Source organism: Kogia breviceps, chromosome 10, assembly GCF_026419965.1.
Source record: "Kogia breviceps isolate mKogBre1 chromosome 10, mKogBre1 haplotype 1, whole genome shotgun sequence".
NCBI classification, from domain to species: Eukaryota; Metazoa; Chordata; class Mammalia; order Artiodactyla; family Physeteridae; genus Kogia; species Kogia breviceps.
This window is the reverse complement of record NC_081319.1, coordinates 7,701,946-7,716,676: the sequence shown is the minus strand read 5'-3', so window position 1 is coordinate 7,716,676 and position 14,731 is coordinate 7,701,946. Positions and strand designations below refer to the sequence as shown.

General features: G+C 36.7%; 1 protein-coding gene across 27 annotated transcripts in view; it reads left to right on the top strand.

Moving 5' to 3' along the window:
- The window catches only part of SETD5 (SET domain containing 5), an 80,963-nt gene that overhangs the window by 28,470 nt on the left and 37,762 nt on the right, over window positions 1-14,731 (top strand). For 11 of the 27 annotated variants that reach the window (XM_067043552.1, XM_067043547.1, XM_067043539.1 and 8 more), the window contains exons 2-5: window positions 6,672-6,731; window positions 9,711-9,897; window positions 10,705-10,929; window positions 14,318-14,510. Coding sequence is in view for 22 of the 27 variants with exons in the window: in XM_067043547.1 (XP_066899648.1) it covers window positions 14,419-14,510 (92 nt within the window). In the remaining 5 variants the exon portion in view is untranslated. Of the gene's footprint in view, window positions 1-4,887; window positions 5,306-6,671; window positions 6,732-9,710; window positions 9,898-10,704; window positions 10,930-14,317; window positions 14,511-14,731 lie in introns of those variants that run through there. The other 16 variants (XM_059077732.2, XM_067043546.1, XM_067043543.1 and 13 more) reach the window with 6 other exon arrangements.

The following is a 14,731-nucleotide window of genomic DNA, read 5'->3' as shown; positions in this document are numbered from 1 at the left end:
CAATGCAGGGGATACGGGTTTGTGCCCCGGTCCAGGAAGATCCCACATGCCACGGAGCGGCTAGGCCCGTGAGCCATGGCTGCTGAGCCTGCGTGTCCAGAGCCTGTGCTCTGCAACGGGAGAGGCCACAACAGTGAGAGGCCCGTATACTGCAAAAAAAAAAAAAAAAAAAAGAACAGTAGGGTTCTCACTTTCATCTTTGGGGAACTTTGGGAAGTGGAATTATGTGAGAATTTCACTTCTACTTTTTATGCGTTTGTAATGTTCGTATATTTTTATAAGCATTTATTATTTCTTAAAAAGTCAATAAAGATACAGCTATGGGCCAGGATAGGATCCCCGTTGTGCATATCAGAATTGTTAAGCTTTAAATTCCCTTACTGCTAGATAACTTAGCCACCTGGTCTGTCAAATAATAACAGAACACGTATAGTCAGGTTCTGTTTGTGTTTTGAAGGCTCTTGCTGCCCATTGTTCTTCATTCTTCCTCATTCTTAATAGAATTTTTCATGAAACCAATCAGTGAAAAGTTTTGTCTAAACAGTTTAAGAGATTTATAAAAGAATCTGTTTCTGTACCCCTCTGTGTCACTGCTAAAAGATGGAGTGGTTTGGAGTTTTCTTTCTTTGGGGGTAGGGTGTTGTTTTCACTTCAGGATGACTCATTAATTGTAGAGACACACTTTAGGATTTTCTTTTCCCTTCATGGTTGTGAAGATGCAATACTTTGGCACATAGGCAAACTGAAAGAGTTTTTGCAGAGTGCCTACCCTCTTCTACTTGGATAAGAGAAACATTATTTTGAGGGGGGGAGTGGGGGCTGCGTTGGGTCTTTGTTGCTGCGTGCGGGCTTTCTCTAGTTGCGCCTAGTGGGTACTACTCTTCATCGTGGTGTGTGGGCTTCTCATTGTGACTTCTCTTGTTGCAGAGCACGGGCTCTAGGTGCATGGGCTTCAGTAGTTGTGGCTCGCAGGCTCAGTAGTTGTGGCTTGCAGGCTCTAGAGCACAGGCTCAGTAGTTGTGGTGCACGGGCTTAGTTGCTCTGCGGCATGTGGGATCTTCCTAGAGGAGGGATGGAACCTGTGTTCCCTGCGTTGGCAGGCGGATTCTTAACCACTGTGCCACCGGGGAAGTCCCAAGAGAAACATTTTAAAATAAAACTTAACATCGTTTTTATACGTAGTAGAGTTACATGAGTAGTTACTCACTTCATGATTGTTCAATGAACGAATGAAGAAAACCCTGACAAATCTAGGTAATATAAATCCCAAGAGAGCCAGGAATGTTAATCTGGACTTGTTCGTCTAATGTAGTACCAACAATAACTGGTGCTTAATTTTTTAAAAATTTCTTTTAGGGAATTCCCTGGTGGACTCTTGGTTAGGACTCTGTGCTCTCACTGTGGAGGGCCCAGGTTGAATCACTGGTGGGGGAACTAAGATCCCACAAGCTGCTCAGCAGCCAAAAAAATATCTATTTTTTTCTTTTAATTCAAATGTTGCTATCTAAAGTTAGTAGTAATTACTTTAATAAATAGAACCTATACATTAAAATCCTAATTTTCTTCTTAACTCCACTACTGTGTCTGTGACTTCTTATAAGTTAAAACTTTTATAGCTCTGTTTCATCTATAGAATCTATAGAATAATGAATTAGACTCTGAACTTAAAACTCTAAATTTTTTATCAACTGGAGAAATTTTGCCTAAACTACTGAAAATATAAAGATATCAATTCCTTGTAAATAGTATAACTCACTTTGTCTGGAGTAAGTAAACATGGTTCCCATTCAGGGTTTGAAAATGAAAAAGGTATGGATTTAGAGGAGGCAAACACAGAGGTAGTAGGGCCTCTTTTCTGATACAGTATGGAACGTGGCTCTAAAGCATGATCAGAGGCTTCAAACACAGTAGGACAAAACCTTTAGAAAGTCTTCAGAATATAGCTGTTTAAAGAGGTATATCGAAGTTCATTGAGGGTATCTTTATTTGACACTTAGAAACCTAAAATTTTCCTAATTGATTATTGTTAAGGGCAGAAAGAGTCTGTGCATCCTTGGTTAGTTTAGCAGTAAATATCTGTTTATCATCGTTAAATGAGTTGTAAATAAAATATTTCTTTTTCTTCAGTGTCATCTTAAAATAATTTAAGATTGTAGTATATAGTTTCATTATTTACAGAGTATACTCTTAGCCTGTTACCCCTCCCTTCCGAGCACAATGAAGTATGTCTTCGCCTCTATAATATTGGCATTATTGAAGTTTTTCATGGGGAAAGAAATTCTTACTATGGACTGAAATAGGATTTTTTTTAAATTGGGTTTTAATTACCTCCTACTCTAGTAACTTTAGAGCTTTTGTAGACATCAGTTTATTGTGCCAAGCCCAGTAGCCCCTAGAGGGAGTATAAATTTAGGCAAAGGAGACAAGGGATAAACAGATGTTGAAGGAGAAGAGGTGGGAGAAAAGGAAAACTTTATCTTGGCTCTAAAATGTTTCTTTAGTCTCTCTTAATTGTTTATCCCGACATGTTTGTCTTTTCTTCTCTTCAGCCCTGAATTTCTAGATCCTTTGCCTGAAAATAACTTGCTTCGGATCGTAAGCCTAACTTATAACTTACACTACCGCAAGTAGATGAACTTTTCCCCAGATCTCTGAGCTTTCTTTTTGCTTAGAGTACATCTCTTATTTTCCAATAATTCTTATTTATTTCTTCTAATGCTTATCACTTCTCTCTCCTAGACTTTTTTTTTTCTTGCATGTTTCCTACATATCCTTTTCTCACAATTTACTTTAGCAAAATTGAAATATACACTGTTGGAGATGAGTGAAAATAATTTTTAGCCACATTCAGATTATTAGTAGCACCTCCTCTTTGTTTACATATATTTTAAAGTTCCAGAGAGCTACTTAAATTATTCGCTGCCAACACTAGTCTGTGTGCACCTATGTCAGCAGTACAGGTATTAGTCTTTCTACTGTACACTGAGAAAACTGAGACTTTTGAGACATTGAATGAATTGCCCGAGTCAGTGTCACGATTCACAGAAATTTAGAGCAGAAGGAAACCCAGTGAAGATTTTACTTTGAGGACTTACGTCTTATCTATAAAAAGTGATTTTTCAGAGATCACCAGACTAATTAAGTTGTAGGCTAGAACTCAAATTTCCTGACTCCTAATACAGTACTTTTTCCTAACATACTTTTTCTTCTCCCAAGATAAAAAGCTTTATGTTAACAGTATAATGGCAGTGTTTTTCCTCAATATCTCAGTTTGGGTTGGAAATGGAAGATAAGCATATAATGCAGCTGCCACATTAGTTCTCAAACAAGTTGGTTGTGTAGCTAAATGTACATACATATTTACTGCTTTCTTAAGTGTTACGTGATTTAAAAATTGAGGGTATAAACATACAAAAAAGTCTTCTAATATTCTGTCTTCCCTTTTTACTGTTTAGTCATTCAAAAGTAGGAAATTTAAGTATAGAAGTATTTAAGAATAATCTTAATATAATTAAATTATAACAAAATTAATTGAATCTTAAAATTGGTTATTTTCTTTTAACCCTTATTGAAAATTTTTCTGACTTTTTTTTCTTCTTAAGTGTGTTGAATTTATTCTTTTTTTGGCCTATTGAAATTTTTTACTGCTTCAGAGTTATTCTGTGTATCTGTTGATTTTTATTATTTTAATAGTTTAAATATCGGGATAGTAGATTGGGCTGAACATAATTGATTTCAGAATACATTTTAGAAGCTTGTGTTTTTAGTGAATCCCAGTTTAAGGGTTATCGCTTTCAAAAAGAAGAAATTTGGTTAATTGTCGCATCTGGCTAGTTGGAGTTTAGAGAAATAAGGTTTCTTGTATACAGTCTTTTATTTAGTATGCAAGGCGGGAAAAAAATCCTAATAATTTCATAACAATACTGTGTGAACAACCTGATACCAAAGCTCTGAAAAAGAAACCAGGCCTAGGAGATGAGGAATCTAGGGAGGATTTTTTTCTTTTTTTAAATATTTATTTATTTATTTGGTTGCACCAGGTCTTAGTTGCAGCATGTGGGCTCCTTAGTTGCAGCATGCGTGTGGTTTCTAGTTCCCTGACCAGGGATTGAACCACGGCTCCCTGCATTGGGAGCGCGGAGTCTTAACCACTGCGCCACCAGGGAAGTCCCCTTGGGAGGATTTTTGAGTTGAGGATGTTTTAGATTCTAAAATAGTAAGTTGTGGCTAATAGGATGAAAATAATCATTAACCCTCTTAAAAGATCTGAAGTAATATTACTGCCCTTGAGAAAAGTGGGCATTGCAAACTGATACTACTCAGCCTACCTTGTGTCAGCCTAAGCAAGAAGAGATTTTTCTCTTTTTCTGTAATACCTGCCTATTTTTAACATATTGAGTTTCACATAATTTCAAAAATGTCTATAAAATATACCTTTCTGGCCCTGAATTAGTGAGTGTGCATATTTGTCTTTACTTTGAAATCTCATAATTGGGCCCTAGATTGCAGAGTGATGTTAAAATTTAGGGAAGACACTACATCCCCAAACATTTTTTTTTATACGAATGGGAGAAAAGTGTAAAATTTCAACGTAAATACCTTGCTGTTAGCATGAGAATTCATAAAAATAAAAATAATCTCAGTGTTTTCTTTCCAATGTAATGGTAGAGGATAGACATTATAAAGCCAAAGGAACTAAAAAGGGACATTTTGAGAAAATGGCGTGTTTGTATATATCTAAATATATATTCACTAACATGTTTTGTCAGAGATCAAAACTGAGGAAGAAATTTGACTTTCTGGTGGTTTGTGGAGAGAGTTGATCAGAGATTGCTTCTTGGCTAAGTTGCTGTCTGCATAGGCTGTTAACAATTGTTTCTCTGGCAGCAGATCTTGTTCATCAGGATTGCATCATTTCTGGGAGAATGGCCAAGGTCCACAGCCACAGTACAAAGACTGTCTGAAGCATATGAGGCCTGTTCTTTTTCTGAAGCGGCACTCCTCTTCCTGCCAGTCCTCTTCACAGGATTACTGAAGCAGACTTGTTCTGAACTTCTTTCATCGGATTGGCTGTTTATTGGACTCTTGTCTCCCAGCTGCTTCCGGCTCACCTGGCTGATGCAATTTCTTTTTCTGAAATCTCTGTTGGAGTTGTTCTTAAAACACTTTTTGTCTGTTTTCTCTGAGAGTGACCTGACAGATCACATGGGTCTTGTGCTTTCAGCAAGTCATATAGAGAAGAGACTGTCGGAATGGCAGATACAGAGACTATTGACCATTTCTGAATTCAGTTAAAAAGACTGGGGTAATTATAAACTATTTCTGGCACGTTCTTAAAAGCCTTTTCCTTAGAAACTGTATGTAAATGGTGACTTCTCAAAAGAGTACTCAGTACTGGTTCTGCTTCTGAGTCCAAGAGCATAACTACAGTTCCTGGGGGGTCTGATGGATTGTAGTTAAACTGAAATGAAATTGAAATTCCAATGCGTTCATTTTCCCCCTACTGTATACTCATGTACTTATTTCTCTTTTTACTCCTGTCCTTTTTTCTTTCTTATTTGTTGTTGCTAAAGGAGTCTGTTTCTTCCTTGGTGTAATATTTTTCTTCCTTCCATTTACTGTTACCTTCATACCTTTTATTTTTACAGTTCTGAGTATGCTCTTTAAAAATTGTTTCTAAAGAATAGTTTATTTTCCAATTTTTAATAAAAAGTTAGAAATCCATAAGATATCAACATAAAGAACATTTACTCTCTACGGCTTGGTAACTGGAATCTCACACACAGCTCTTTTCACATATATGATATAACATTTCAGATGTTGAAACCCCTTTCTGGCTAATGTTAAATTTGACTTTTTCCCCCCCAAGTCCTATGTCATCACCTATTTTCCTTTTCTTTTTGGAGTGTAGAAAGCTAATTAAAGCTCTGTTTTCTACATGCTTTCCATTGTGTAGTTGACCACAAATGGATTCCCTCTTGTCACTCTTTCTATAGTAGGACAAGAGGGTAGGGGGAAGAAAGGACTAATATGAACTCTAATAGATCATGGTAGGTCCCTGTCTGACTGGAGAATAAATTTGACATTTGATTAAAGAAAGGCCTCCGGGGTTTCCCTGGTGGCGCAGTGGTTGAGAGTCCGCCTGCCAATGCAGGGGACGCGGGGTCATGCCCCGGTCCGGGAGGATCCCACATGCCGCGGAGCGGCTGGGCCCGTGAGCCATGGCCGCTGAGCCTGCGTGTCCGGAGCCTGTGCTCCACAACAGGAGAGGCCACAACAGTGAGAGGCCCGTGTACCACAAAAAAAAAGAAAAAGGAAAAAAAAAAAAAAGCCTCTGAATTTAAGAATGGGTCAGAGGAGGAGAAAAGCACCTCCTAGGAGAGATAAAAAGAAGGAATCCTTTGGGAAATGGGAGAGAATTCTGATTTGAAGGAAAGAAAATGATTACCCACACACAATATATATCATTTCTTAACTCAAATAGACAATTACCTTTTCTACCCTTTATTTAGGTTCTGGCTTTACAGGAAAATAAGATAACAAGGTTAAAGGACAAAGATACAGTACTACATGGAACAATTACCATTAAAATATTATTTCTGTAGAATTTATTCCATGTGTCCATCTATGTTATTTCTTTCTATACTAATTTGCTTCTCAACTTTTTCTAGGTCTTCAGAACTACTGGCAGATAATTTTGGGGGACTTCATATTCAGAGGTCTATAAAAAGGTGACTGAGCCAAGTAAATTCTTCTAATTTGTTTTAATTTGTGTACTTCAATGAATGCTAAAAACTATAATTTTGATATGAGTGATCATAATTTATTCAGCACATATTCTCAAATACCCTCTGCGTGCCAGGTGCTCTTGTAGGCTGTGGAACTACAACAGAGAATAAAACACAAAAATCCTTGTCCTCATTGAGTTTTTATTTTGGTAGGAAGAGAGAGAGACAAATTAACAAGTAAAAGATACTTTGAAACTGTTCCACCTAGAGATTTTAATTCTTACCAATTTTTCTAGGACATATCTCCAACTATATGATAAATTAGTAACTGCTGTAACTGTTAAGCTTAGTAAACTGTAGTAGGAGCCTATTGTCTTGTCTTATAAAACCAGGGTAATTATAGTAAAATACTACATCTAAATGATCTGTTTGAAGTTCTTCAGTTAACGTTTTAATAGGTACATTTTGCATGTTATTTAGGAAAGGAACTAGTCTTGGGGTTATATGAGAAATTAGGTTTTGTTATCTTTTTTTTTTTTTTTAATTAGAAATACCCAATATTATAAGAGTATTATTTGGAACAGGATAACCAAGCTAATCCAAAATGACTTCAGCAGAAGAGTGGAAGGGGTCAGGTAAAATTACACAAAAGGAAAATGGAAGAATTCATGAAAGTAGTTAACTACTTAATCTTTCTTAAAGTTATTTTTCAACTATCCAAATCAGCTGGGTTGGGATTTCATAAAGGAATGTATTAATCACTTACTCATTTATTGAGGAGATAGTATCTGAAGTAATTTTTCCATCTTTTCCTTTTAGTATATCTTTTTTTTTTTTTTTTTTCCGTTACGCGGGCCTCTCACTATTGTGGCCTCTCCTGTTGCAGAGCACAGGCTCCGGACACGCATGCTCAGCGGCCATGGCTCACGGACCTAGCCGCTCTGCGGCATGCAGGGTCTTCCCCGGGCCAGGGCACGAACCTGTGTCCCCTGCATCGGCAGGAGGACTCTCAACCACTGCGCCACCAGGGAAGCCCAGTATATCTTTTTTTTGACTCAGAAAAATAACCACTGTCAGCTTAGTTTTGTAAGTTTTCTTTTATCTAGACACCTACTTTTTTTTTATGGGCATATAACAGTAATGGCTATGACAGAGGATTTTTTAATGGTGTTGAGTAATTGGCAGGGAGGGGTTCTTTACTGAAATATAACACATGATTCAGATTCCTGTATTGGTCAAGGTAGTAGTATGCTCATTATTAGACTCTGTTCTGGTTATGTAGCCAGGGTAGCCTCTGGGCTTTTTTTTTTTTTTTTTTTTTTTTTTTTTTTTTTTTTTGAGAATTATGCAGTGATACCAAATAGAGAAAGAGTTGTAACCAACAATCCCCAATGTTTAAAAATGCCCTTCTGGGCTTATTTGATAAGTATTCTCTTCTGTTACTTGTAGATTTTATTTCAATTTCCCAGAGGATTAGAGAATGTACTGCTCTCCTCTGTTTGGTTACATTGTTAGGGAAAGGAAACATTTATGTGTAAAATAGGCCCAAAGGCAGAAAGTTGTATTAGTCACTTTTGTTTTATGAGCTGTATGGAAGCAATAGTTAGGAAGATTTGCCCTTTTCATTTCAGTCTCAAGTCCAGCATGTCACCTCAAGTTGAGTGGGAACAGGTATATTGCCACAACCCAGATTTGGAGAGTCGTGGGTACATTAGTGAGATCCAGCTCTTTCAAAGTGTAGGTGCCAGGGAGGACTGCTTAGTTTATAGCTGTTCTAGCATTGTAAAATAATGATACAGAAGAGTATTATCTTTATGTGTTCTTAAAAATCTTGTCCTGATTCACTGTTCACTATTAGTTTTCTTTTCCATGTTAATTTGCTTCATATTTCAAAATAAGAGTCAAGCATCTGAGATATCTACCATTATAAAATTTGCATTGATCCCCTGTATTGACTCAATTAATATGGTATACTTTTCATTTGATTTAATTTTTTAGTATGAATAACCATTTTCTACTGTCTTTTTTGTCTTATCATGAATCAGTATGTCAGTCATGACATCTTTTTGTAGTTTTTTTTGCAAAAATCTTTATTAACCTGGTCCTTAACAGTGACATTGACTTTCTTTCCTCCCACATAAAATGCTTTGTGTTCCATTCTTTTAATGGTTTTTTTACAGAACTATAAAATCACTAATGTAAAATCAAAGTACACTTTTTCCCTTTGCACCATACCTCCAAATCTCTTAATCTACTTTTGTTTCTTTATGCTACCAAGTTTGTTTCTTTCTGTTCCCAAACTCCACTGGCTGTGGTCACCAACTCAAGGTATCCTCACTGCTTTTCCATGCAAATTTTTCTAATTTTTATCATGAAACTGTACACTTTGTGGTTTATGTTTTTATTCATACCTAGCAGTGGATATTATCTCACAGATATAGTTACTAATTACATCTTCTCCCAAAATTATAGTTATTAAAAAGGTTTAAAAGAAGGAAAAAGAGTATTCCATGACAAAAGAAGGCAATAAGAAACAGCTATTTAGTCAAATATAAACAAATTGATTTCTTTTATCATATTTAATTTGAAAGGAATAACATTAAACTATAACATTAAACTAGTAAATTCTTTTAACTATTCTCTGTCTTGTTAGTTAGATCCTAGGGTGTCAGAAATTTTTGTTTGATAATCAGTTGTGGAATGGGAGAAATGTGCTCATTGGTGAGCAGACTATTACTTTCCCTTTATCTGAAAAGAAAAAAAATAAAATAGAAATGAAAAGTGAGCATAACTTGCTACCTCACTTTGTGGAACATTAATGTGTATAGAACATAGTAAACACGAGACAATGTTGATCCCTTTATATTTGTTTTATATTTATCCCTTAAAAGCTTTGTTCAAAAAATAGAAAAATATTCAGTAGTATTTGCAATAAATTCAAAGAACTGTCTGGTTACTAGATGTTTTCCTTTTCTGTTATAGGATTCCTCATGTCCATAACATGTTGGTTGAGGCTCTGCAGCTCACCCCCACTCTCAGAGTGGCCAGTTTCTGATAATTGGACCCCGTGATTTCCACTCTCTGCTGTGTTGGACGTCATGAGCATTGCAATCCCTCTGGGAGTCACCACACCAGATACATCCTACTCAGATATGGCTGCTGGATCAGAGTAAGTGCTGCTTCCTAGGTAGCAGATACATTACCAGTTTGTGTGGAGACAAATTTCTTGTGGGCATCTAATAATAAATATGTGGTATTTTCTAAACCCAAGCGTAGCCCATTGTAAATGACATTAGACCTTTCCCTTTCCCCCATAGAAACTGGAGGAAAAAAAGAATTAGAAGCGGGAGGAAAAGAATTTGGCGGGGCGGGATTTCTGAGTAAATAATTCATAGAATTAAATTTTCAAGGTAGTGATTATGTTTTCATTTGTTTTGGTGGGTGAGGAAGATTGAAATAAGTGTCACTACCTGCTTCTGTAGAGTTAATGATTATCTGATGAATGAAGGATAAGGAGGAGTTCTCTCCAACTGATTTTCTTTGAAGGCCTCTTCCTATGTACTTCTCATTGTTCTAGAGTAAAGGGGCTGCAACTATATGGGCAGGTTACTTAGACATTCTGATATTTGGGATAGAAAATGTGGAAATTAGTATCATCTGTTTTTATAATATTCATTGCCTAGAAAGAGGACCTTCAAAATCAGTGGTACCAAACTTTTTTTTCAGCTAAGAGCAGCTTTAGGAATTCAGAATTTGTCGAAAAGTCCAATCCCTAAAATAGACTCCCAATTCTTGAAGAATTTAAATGCCAAATGGCAATGAAGGTAGGCCTTCATTATAAAACTTTATATTCACAGTTTAAAATTTTTTAGCCTTTTGTATCCCTTCTCTTTTAAGTTGTCCAAGATTCCCCCTGCTCACAGATTCCCCCTCTTGTCCTTTTACCTCCCTTGTACCCAATCTTCCTTGCTTACAGAAAGGAAGTGGAAGCCCCCTACCTTTCAAGACGAAGTGGCACTACACCAGGATGTGAAAGTCCAGCGAAAGAGACCCAAGGGGCCTAGGGGGCAGCACACCCCCAGAAGCCAAGTCTATTCCAGGCAGTACCAGGGATTAGGGTCTGGGCTGGAAAAATCCTGGTGTTTTGAATATGTTCAGGTCCAGTTCAGACTCTTGATCCCACAGCCACTTCTTGAGTGAGGTGGGTGTTGCTCTAATTCCCCTGTTTCTCTTGCCATTCTCACAGTCCCTGGGGATTCCTTCCCCTTCAGCAAAGTAAAGAAACTGTACCAGAACTCTGGGTTCAACTGCATCCCTGATAATAGTGGTTTTCTTCCTTAAGACTGAGAGTATTAGTAAAGAGCATGTATGTTTCTTCACAAAGCCACCTAGGATAATTTAACTGTTTCATGACTTCCTTAAAGAGGAAGACTTAAAATGAAGCTACCCTAAGAAGCAGTGTATTATATTCTGGGGTCGTGTAGAAATGAAAGCAGTTTCTGGCCTAATTCCCATATAAAAAGGAAGATGGAGGGTCGGGGGGCGGGGGGTAGGGAAGGGTGGATTGTGTTACTTCCAGGACCTTTTTTCCTGTTTTGTTTTGTTTTTATTTTTGTGCATGCCACAGAGATTTAGTTATGCCAGTAGCTGAGACTACCAATTTTACAACTGTTTCCCAAATAGAGTACTTAAAAATCTTCCTACATTAATAGGTAATTGTGTAGTGTTAATGAATTTGTATAAAGCCAACCACTAGCCTCCTATATGGATTGACTGACAGACTGTATATGTAAACAACATTAACATTTGTCAGAAATTTCAACGAAAAGATTAACTCAACGAGTTTGGGGTTAGTAGCTAAGGAAAAGACCTAAAGCTATTATTCTTAAAACAGGGATTTTTCCCAGAGTACAGAGCTGACTGCCCATAAATGTTGCTAGGGAGTCCAGAAGTAATTGCAGAATCAAAAAATACTTCTGGCCTAAAAATTTGACTGCAGTGTTTCTATTTCCTGAAACATTTTCATCCATAATCTCCAGACAGATTTCTGATACTGTGGTCTTAGCTAATTACAGTTTTTCGTTTAGTATTCCTATAAAGCAGGAGAATGTCAACAGTTAGCTTATGTACCACTCTGTTAAATTATTGATGATATTTGTTAATGCTTCACTTTGCATATGTCACTGTCATGCATATTCCACTGTTCTGGGCACTCTAAGATTAAACCTGGTATTAAGGACAACGTCCTCAACTAAATAAAAGATCTGGACCTTACCTTATGGGATTTTAAACCTGATGGCAATGGTATGCATTATGTTTTGTTTTTGTTTTTGTTTTTTGTTTTTTGTATATTTGTAGGAAAACCTCTAGATGTAACAATAGAAGCAAAGACTTTTCTGAATTTACAATCCTGCCATAAATGAATTAAAGACATTTTCTGAGAGGTAGTGTTAAACAGCAGGTTGCATATCATACTTGGAACACAGTTGATGGAGTATATCTTTTGTAAGCATGGCTTCTGTGTATGTGCCTAGCTGTCATAGAAGTTCAAACATAGGGGAAGAAAAGCTATAATTACATTTGCATAAAATCATTCGCTAATAAAGAGATGCAATCCTAACACTACAAAATTTTTATCGATATTTTAAAATATAGATAAGAGCTGATATATGTGTCTATATGTCATGGAAAATCCTAGGAAATCCTGTAGTTACCTGTCAGCATGTAACTATGTATTTAATCAGTAACCAGTATGGAAATTGCAGTTTCCTCATCAAAAGATGTGAGCTTAAATTTTAGTATTTGGCACGCATAGCAATATATTAAATGCTATGCTTGACTACAAAGTATTGTGCAGTGGGATGGCCTTTTAACCTACACAATATACATTTTACTTTTATTCCCTAGACTTGCACATGAAGTGCATATGTTCATATTTACCCAGTTTGGAGATGGGTAAGATACAACCAGCATAGCTCCATCTCCATGGCCATCTTTTATTTCATGCCACTTTCCTTTTTCCCGTCCAAAAAAAACAAATTCCATTTCTAATAAACAGCTATCATGTTTCACCCCCATGTGTTCAGTGGTAGAAAATCTCTTACATAAAATATGTACAGCTCTTTGAAATACTTGTTTATCTAGTAAATTAACAATGTTGTGTAAAGTTATTTCTCTTAACCTGTCCATCATAGAAACTAAATTCTACCTTCAGTTTATTAATGCTTGTTTGCCTTTGGTTTATTTAAGAAACCCCACCTGTTTCCTAATACTCAGAGCTGATTGCCTCTCAGTGAGCCACGTTCAGATCATCTATTTCTCAAGAATACTGACCTGCATTCTTGATGTATTCCCCTACCTCCGCCCAGTTCCCATCTTGCAGACACTCTTAAGTAATAAAATGCATGCACTTCACTAACAGAGAATACTTTCCTGTGTCTAAAGTTCTTCTTCACCTAGAAATTACCTTTGCTGTTATTTATAAGATCCCTTCTTAACAGTTTTGGAGCATATAACTGGGTGAGTTGGATACATATCTCAGAATTTTCTTTTGTCCCTCACTTCTCAGCTGACATTGCACCACATTGAACTGCACACTTGATTCCTGCTAAGTCCTATATTATGTGTATTTCCAAGCAGGAAAAAATGTACATTACTTGAAGCAAACAATATTCATTATTTGATTCCCTAAAAGACCCTTTGATCCACCACTAAGGCTGAGTTATGTGTGTCTTTGGAGTTTCTGATTTGTGAATCTCAGTGCTGGTTAATTTAAATGACGGATAACCCATTATTCAATTCTGCAAATCATACAATTGCATTCCTTAATTATCTTTCAAAATTCTCCAAAACCTAACCAGGTACCTAAGTAATCAGAGTTAAAGTTCTTTTTGCCCTAAAACATGAATTTTGTCCTTAGCCACCTATGCCTTTTTATTATCAAGTAAGGACTTACATTAAATTTCTAAATTTGAACACATTTATAATTATTTTATTTTAATAAATTGTGCTTGAACAGTTTACTTTGCACTCAGTGAGGGTGGAAAAAAATACTCAACCAAGCTTCTCACTAAGCCTGGTTACTTAAGATCTTATGTAATTTTCTTTAAAAGAAGAAAGTTATCCTGGTTTCTAGACCAATTAGGCATAGTGGAAAGAGCACAGACTTTGGAGTCAGACATTGTTCAAATCCTGGCTCTGTCAGTGGGTAACCTTGGTGAAGTCATATAATCTCACCACCTCAACTTCATGTTCTGTAAAGATGGGGTGCTATTTATCATGTTTAGTAGTGGCAGAATAAATGAATTAATACATATAAAGCACCTTGCAAATAATGGGCAATTCAAAATGGTAGCCAATACTACTGTTGTTATTTGTGGTTAGACTAAACTTCTGAATACAGTTTTGAATAGTTTGAAGTTCTATGGTATTATCATGCAGCTATTAAATAATTGTGTCCTTGATATGCTTGCATGTCATTGGTAGATGAGAAATTATTACTCTAATATTTGGAAGGTGTTTGGGGGTTCATCAAGATGAGAGGTATGATAAATATAAGATGCCATTGTTTTTACCTGTACTTTCTTCAGGGTATCCTGTCTTGGTAGTGAATGGAAGAGGGCCTGGTCCCTGGGGCAGTGCAGAAGGCACTTTCATCATCTCACTCACTGCAAATGTCATGTGAGGTTTCATGGAAGTATTAAGAGATCCAATTAAGAAGAATAGTTCTGAGTCTAAACCAGCCCAGAGTGGCTTCTCTAGGGGAAACTCCCTGCTCAGCTGGTACGTTTGTGTTTGTCATTAGGGACACCTTGTATCCCAGGTGCCTGCTTTGAGACATCTGCCTGTACTGGCTTCATGTTACACACAAATCCACATTTAATGACACTCCTACTGTTATTTATAGGCTTAGTTATGTAAATCAGATTGTTTCACTGAGTCCTTTCTCTTATTCTAGTGGCTGGTGGTTGTGGAAAGAGGAGGGGTTAGAATGGGAAGTTAAG